General features: G+C 31.2%; 1 protein-coding gene across 1 annotated transcript in view; it reads right to left on the bottom strand.

Moving 5' to 3' along the window:
• Positions 1-3,009: 3,009 nt before the first annotated feature.
• Positions 3,010-7,092, bottom strand: part of LOC129738312 (leucine-rich repeat-containing protein 74B-like) — a 5,705-nt gene continuing 1,622 nt past the window's right edge. Inside the window, 1 exon segment of the mRNA XM_055729496.1 lies at positions 3,010-3,020. Coding sequence (XP_055585471.1) covers positions 3,010-3,020 — 11 coding nt within the window.

The following is a 7,092-nucleotide window of genomic DNA, read 5'->3' as shown; positions in this document are numbered from 1 at the left end:
CTTGTTTTACGTAAATTTAAATTGTCATTGTCTGTCGAATGATAACAATATGGATTGTCAAATCAAAAATATTTATGTTTAAGCCAAAAAAACCAAGCATACACCAGTTCTGATAGACAAGATATGAAATTTTTTTTCCGTTTTCATTCTCATTCCACTTTTATTTATTCCTCAAACAACTAGGATTTGTATTGGCGATTTGCAGCAAAACTTTTTGACATGCAGCGCCAACTGATTTTCACTTACGGTACTAACAAAAGGGTGATGATGACAACATCGAGTAAGAAAATCTTCAATTTAGTAGTTCAGATGATTTTTACGTAAAAAATATAATATTTAACGTGAACAAAATCAATGTTAATTTTTTTGCGATCAACAACAGGCTTTCCTGTTAGAAATCAATTTGATAAATATGCAAAACTTCGTTGGTGATTCTATCCGACGTTTTCAAGCAAAATGGATCTAGTTTTGGAAGAAAAATCAGGATCAGGACACGTAAGTTAAATATATATTTGGTCTTTTCACCAGTTTTGATTCGGTAATTTGAGACCCTGTCTTATAAATGGTTTTCAACAAATTTTTCGAATGTTCCGAAAAGTAGAGCTTTCGTCTACGGATGATGCTCGAGCATGATGAAAGATAACGGGTGTTAAATAAAAAATGAGATTTTTTTCAATCACATATAAAAAAAATTGTTATTTTTTTTCATCGATTTCAGTATTTTTTTATTAATAACATAATGTATTTTCTTCAAAAAAATGTCAGTGAATGTTTGAGTAAGAGCCGTGGTCTGATGTTCGATGCAACTTTGTCGCGATGCTCTCACAAGAACGTTGTACGGCACTTACGTCCATTTTCCGGATACAATTCCGGATTCTTGTAGTCAGTTGCTTCGTGTCCTTGGCCCTCCAATTGTTTTTATACACTAAGGCACTGAGTGAGCCAAAGAAATCCTCTATTGGGTGGCACTGGGGCAAGTTTGTTGGGTTACGATCTTTCGGCACGAACGGTATCTTTTTCTCCTCAAGGTACGCCAGCGTCTTCTTGGCGTAATGAGAAGACGCCTTGTCCGGCCAGAAGGATTCAACCGTCTCAATCTGCTCCTCCGTGTACTCCGGCGACCTCGTCTTCTTCCTGCAGACGATTTCTTCCATCTTGAGGGTACGATGGATCAATACGTGGGAGCAGCCATATTTCCGACCGGCGTCACGCAGGCTGGTTGCGTCCTTGTTGTCAAACAGCTTCTTTAACGATGTCTTCCTCTGCTTCGACATTATCGTCACCGGACGACCACTTCCGACCTTCCGCTCTACGTTCAGGGAACCCAGGATACGATATACCGTACTGACAGGTACATTTTCTTCCTTAAAATGTGCCACCGTGAACTTTTTTCCTTGCTGGAAATGCGTTTCGTAGTACCGTACAATGCGTTCGCGGAACACGTGCTGTTTCGACGCCATCTTGCTTTGACTAAATTCAAACTAGCAAAACCAAACACGCCTACTGTTTCTAGGGAGCCCAAAGAGCAATTTTCTTGGAGAAAGAAAATTTTACGCTCTTTATTTGAGTTTCTGAAAGGTACTGAAAACATTCTCATTTTTTTATTTAACACCCGTGAGAATAAAATGCTAAAAAAAGTTACGTCGTGTCAATAAATTTCAATAAAATTTAAGGTAGATCATTCCAAACGATGTCAACTTTGAGCACTTGCTTTCAATTCATTATATCAGTTAGACTTTGGAGCAGACTATTCCTGCAATCTGCGATAAGCAATAAAGAAATGCAGTTGGTTTTTTGACCGAGTTATTTTTTCAAGCATCTAAAATGTTAAGTTTCATAAATTTATAAATTTTCAAAGCCGATCAATGTTAGAAATGGTGAAAATTTCTACCTGCAAAGAAATCGCCATCTTCCAAATACTTGGAAATAATTGACTACGAGCGGTTTCTAGCAAGACAATCAAAAATCTTACTCCATTCTATGTCTTGATTCCGAAGGTTGAACAGCAATCTTGATAGCTTTGGAACTCCTGGTTGTTCCAATTTGGGACGGCACATTTTTTTTCAGAAAACTAAAAATTATCAGATATAAGAATTAACTGATTTTTAAAACTATTAACAATTGAGAACATCACTTTTTCTTACCTTTTTCACCAACCCTATCTTAACTAGCATTTCTTTGAATAACGAAATTTTGCAAATTTCTTTAATGTTTTGAAAAAAAAACTATGAGGAATGACGTTTGAATCGATAACATCATCATTTCAATCGCAGTGCCCTCTGAGAGTCGTTTCTAGCTGCAAATCGCCAATTATTGAAAGAAAAAAATCTAAAAAACTACAATCACGAAGCAAAACACGACCGCGAAAAAAAATTAGACCGAACTCGTGCAAGGCCAACTTAGCTCTCACAATTTGAAAAAAAAAAAACAGCTGCTAGAATAATATAAAAAAACCCACCACGTGGCCGAACACAAACCTCCTTCATCTCGCGGTTCTGTTTTTGATGGGAAATCTGTTCTCCGAAACCGTCAAGATTTTCCACCGGGAAAAATTTACTCAAATCTTTTCCGGACGGTTGTTTCTTCCAATTGTTCGATCACTAACAGTTCGCCCGCATTGTTGTCGGAGAAAATTGCTCAACTCATTCGAAAAAAAGTAGCTATTCGAAAGCAATAGGTACAACAATGACACAAAGATGCTGCCAATAATGCCAGAGGCAACTTTTCCCCGGGAAATAATTTATTGTTGTGGGTTTTTTTTCCCTCTCCTACCGTAGAAAAACTGTTCAATCGAGAAAGCTGTAAATAAAATCAAAATCCTGCACGATTTAACTCACAATCGAATGCGGGGAAAATCTTCCAGCATCGTAAAGATAACAAGAAATAGCTGTAGGAGGTGGAACTGTTTTTTTTTCTGTGTGTAAGAACTCTTTTCAGTTCATTTTTCTTTGAATGGGAAATTTGAAACCCCCTTGGAAATAAAATCGAAAACGGAGGTTTCCGTTTCCGTTATTTTCCGTCTGAAACAAGAAACATCTTTTAGGTAGTGGCTTTTTCAAATTCAGGCAAAAACTTTCTCAAAAGCGCTCGCGATAATCGTTTTTGTGTTGCCAGGACGAATAAAGGATGCCGCGAAATCCTTATTTGTAGTTCAGTTTTCCCCCAAAAGATCCAATGATGATTACTGGAAAATAATCAGGTTGTTCCATTTCTGTGCTGTTTACGAAAATCCTTTTCAAAAACGGAAATTGCAAAGCTTTCCATTGAGCCTTTTTACAATTCAGAAGAGCATCATCATCATCACTCATCCACCGCAAGGGAGTAAGAAGAAAGAAAAATGGAAGTCGTGATTGAAATCAACAAAAATTTGAATTCGTTATTGGGCTTTTGAATGTGAAAGGCAGCAAAATGGCCCGGGATTGGCCCGGTACACTTGTATAAGAAGCATTCTTTATCCCTTCCCAACTTCCTCTTCAAAGTTCCTTTAAGGGAGCCGAATCAAACGGCCCCACGAATGATGGCGCTCTGCTGAGAGGCTATCCACCCCAATTTCCTCAAGGATTTTCCCCGGGGAAAGAGACGAAAGCTTCTCGGGGTATAGTAGAAGGTAAACATGTTTTCTATTCAGACAGCAGTCAACTTAAATCTTGTTTCCCGGGATGCTGTCAGGTTCAGTTTGTCAGTCAGTCGGTGCTTTGAGAGGCGAGGTCGGGAGCTGAAAATTTTTCCATTCGTTTTATTTTTGTTATCAAAATTTTTTCCTCGCAATATTTCTTGTGCTGCACGAACGTTCAGTCAGTGGTTGTTGTCTGTCAGAGCTCACGCAAAAACACAACGGATTGAGGGTAGCTTTCCGGCGTTGGATGGGAAAAAGATGAAAGTGATTTGGGGCATCATCTCCCGGGTGATATTCAGCACAGAACAATTTGTTAAATTATTCAGAACCTCGGAATGCCAATTTTTCTATACTGGATTATCTATTTCAGATGTTAAAAGTTGGGCGAAATGGAAAAAGAAAAGATTCTGGAAATTTAGCAGCACGGTTTATAGTAAAACTGAATAAAGAGTTTTGATCGTAATATTCCCATAAAAAAAATGCAAAGAAAAATATAAAAACGAGAAAAAAAAATCCATGATTACGATTTAAGCAACCAGGATAAAATTTCAGAAAATGATATGAAATACATATCCTAAAACCGGAAATTTAACCTTTTTAATTTTTTTCTTTTTTTTCTATTTTTGTATTTTTGTCATTTTTGTCATTTTTGTCATTTTTGTCATTTTTGTCATTTTTGTCATTTTTGTCATTTTTGTCATTTTTGTCATTTTTGTCATTTTTGTCATTTTTGTCATTTTTGTCATTTTTGTCATTTTTGTCATTTTTGTCATTTATGTCATTTTTGTCATTTTTGTCATTTTTGTCATTTTTTGTCATTTTTGTCATTTTTGTCATTTTTGTCATTTTTGTCATTTTTGTCATTTTTGTCATTTTTGTCATTTTTGTCATTTTTGTCATTTTTGTCATTTTTGTCATTTTTGTCATTTTTGTCATTTTTGTCATTTTTGTCATTTTTGTCATTTTTGTCATTTTTGTCATTTTTGTCATTTTTGTCATTTTTGTCATTTTTGTCATTTTTGTCATTTTTGTCATTTTTGTCATTTTGTCATTTTTGTCATTTTTGTCATTTTGTCATTTTTGTCATTTTTGTCATTTTTGTCATTTTTGTCATTTTTGTCATTTTTGTCATTTTTGTCATTTTTGTCATTTTTGTCATTTTTGTCATTTTTGTCATTTTTGTCATTTTTGTCATTTTTGTCATTTTTGTCATTTTTGTCATTTTTGTCATTTTTGTCATTTTTGTCATTTTTGTCATTTTTGTCATTTTTGTCATTTTTGTCATTTTTGTCATTTTTGTCATTTTTGTCATTTTTGTCATTTTTGTCATTTTTGTCATTTTTGTCATTTTTGTCATTTTTGTCATTTTTGTCATTTTTGTCATTTTTGTCATTTTTGTCATTTTTGTCATTTTTGTCATTTTTGTCATTTTTGTCATTTTTGTCATTTTTGTCATTTTTGTCATTTTTGTCATTTTTGTCATTTTTGTCATTTTTGTCATTTTTGTCATTTTTGTCATTTTTGTCATTTTTGTCATTTTTGTCATTTTTGTCATTTTTGTCATTTTTGTCATTTTTGTCATTTTTGTCATTTTTGTCATTTTTGTCATTTTTGTCATTTTTGTCATTTTTGTCATTTTTGTCATTTTTGTCATTTTTGTCATTTTTGTCATTTTTGTCATTTTTGTCATTTTTGTCATTTTTGTCATTTTTGTCATTTTTGTCATTTTTGTCATTTTTGTCATTTTTGTCATTTTTGTCATTTTTGTCATTTTTGTCATTTTTGTCATTTTTGTCATTTTTGTCATTTTTGTCATTTTGTCATTTTTGTCATTTTTGTCATTTTTGTCATTTTTGTCATTTTTGTCATTTTTGTCATTTTGTCATTTTTGTCATTTTTGTCATTTTTGTCATTTTTGTCATTTTTGTCATTTTTGTCATTTTTGTCATTTTTGTCATTTTTGTCATTTTTGTCATTTTTGTCATTTTTGTCATTTTTGTCATTTTTGTCATTTTTGTCATTTTTGTCATTTTTGTCATTTTTGTCATTTTTGTCATTTTTGTCATTTTTGTCATTTTTGTCATTTTTGTCATTTTTGTCATTTTTGTCATTTTTGTCATTTTTGTCATTTTTGTCATTTTTGTCATTTTTGTCATTTTTGTCATTTTTGTCATTTTTGTCATTTTTGTCATTTTTGTCATTTTTGTCATTTTGTCATTTTTGTCATTTTTGTCATTTTTGTCATTTTTGTCATTTTTGTCATTTTTGTCATTTTTGTCATTTTTGTCATTTTTGTCATTTTTGTCATTTTTGTCATTTTTGTCATTTTTGTCATTTTTGTCATTTTTGTCATTTTTGTCATTTTTGTCATTTTTGTCATTTTTGTCATTTTTGTCATTTTTGTCATTTTTGTCATTTTTGTCATTTTTGTCATTTTTGTCATTTTTGTCATTTTTGTCATTTTTGTCATTTTTGTCATTTTTTTCATTTTTGTCATTTTTATCATTTTTATCATTTTTGTCATTTTTGTCATTTTTGTCATTTTTGTCATTTTTGTCATTTTTGTCATTTTTGTCATTTTTGTCATTTTTGTCATTTTTGTCATTTTTGTCATTTTTGTCATTTTGTCATTTTTGTCATTTTTGTCATTTTTGTCATTTTTGTCATTTTTGTCATTTTTGTCATTTTTGTCATTTTTGTCATTTTTGTCATTTTTGTCATTTTTGTCATTTTTGTCATTTTTGTCATTTTTGTCATTTTTGTCATTTTTGTCATTTTTGTCATTTTTGTCATTTTTGTCATTTTTGTCATTTTTGTCATTTTTTTCATTTTTGTCATTTTTATCATTTTTATCATTTTTGTCATTTTTGTCATTTTTGTCATTTTTGTCATTTTTGTCATTTTTGTCATTTTTGTCATTTTTGTCATTTTTGTCATTTTTGTCATTTTTGTCATTTTTGTCATTTTTGTCATTTTTGTCATTTTTGTCATTTTTGTCATTTTTGTCATTTTTGTCATTTTTGTCATTTTTGTCATTTTTGTCATTTTTGTCATTTTTGTCATTTTTGTCATTTTTGTCATTTTTGTCATTTTTGTCATTTTTGTCATTTTTGTCATTTTTGTCATTTTTGTCATTTTTGTCATTTTTGTCATTTTTGTCATTTTTGTCATTTTTGTCATTTTTGTCATTTTTGTCATTTTTGTCATTTTTGTCATTTTTGTCATTTTTGTCATTTTTGTCATTTTGTCATTTTTGTCATTTTTGTCATTTTTGTCATTTTGTCATTTTTGTCATTTTTGTCATTTTTGTCATTTTTGTCATTTTTGTCATTTTTGTCATTTTTGTCATTTTTGTCATTTTTGTCATTTTTGTCATTTTTGTCATTTTTTTCATTTTTGTCATTTTTATCATTTTTATCATTTTTGTCATTTTTGTCATTTTTGTCATTTTTGTCATTTTTGTCATTTTTGTCATA

The sequence above is a fragment of the Uranotaenia lowii genome, chromosome 1 (genome assembly GCF_029784155.1).
Source record: "Uranotaenia lowii strain MFRU-FL chromosome 1, ASM2978415v1, whole genome shotgun sequence".
NCBI classification, from domain to species: Eukaryota; Metazoa; Arthropoda; class Insecta; order Diptera; family Culicidae; genus Uranotaenia; species Uranotaenia lowii.
The sequence above is the reverse complement of the archived record's forward strand: the minus strand, read 5'-3'. Positions and strand labels throughout refer to the sequence as shown.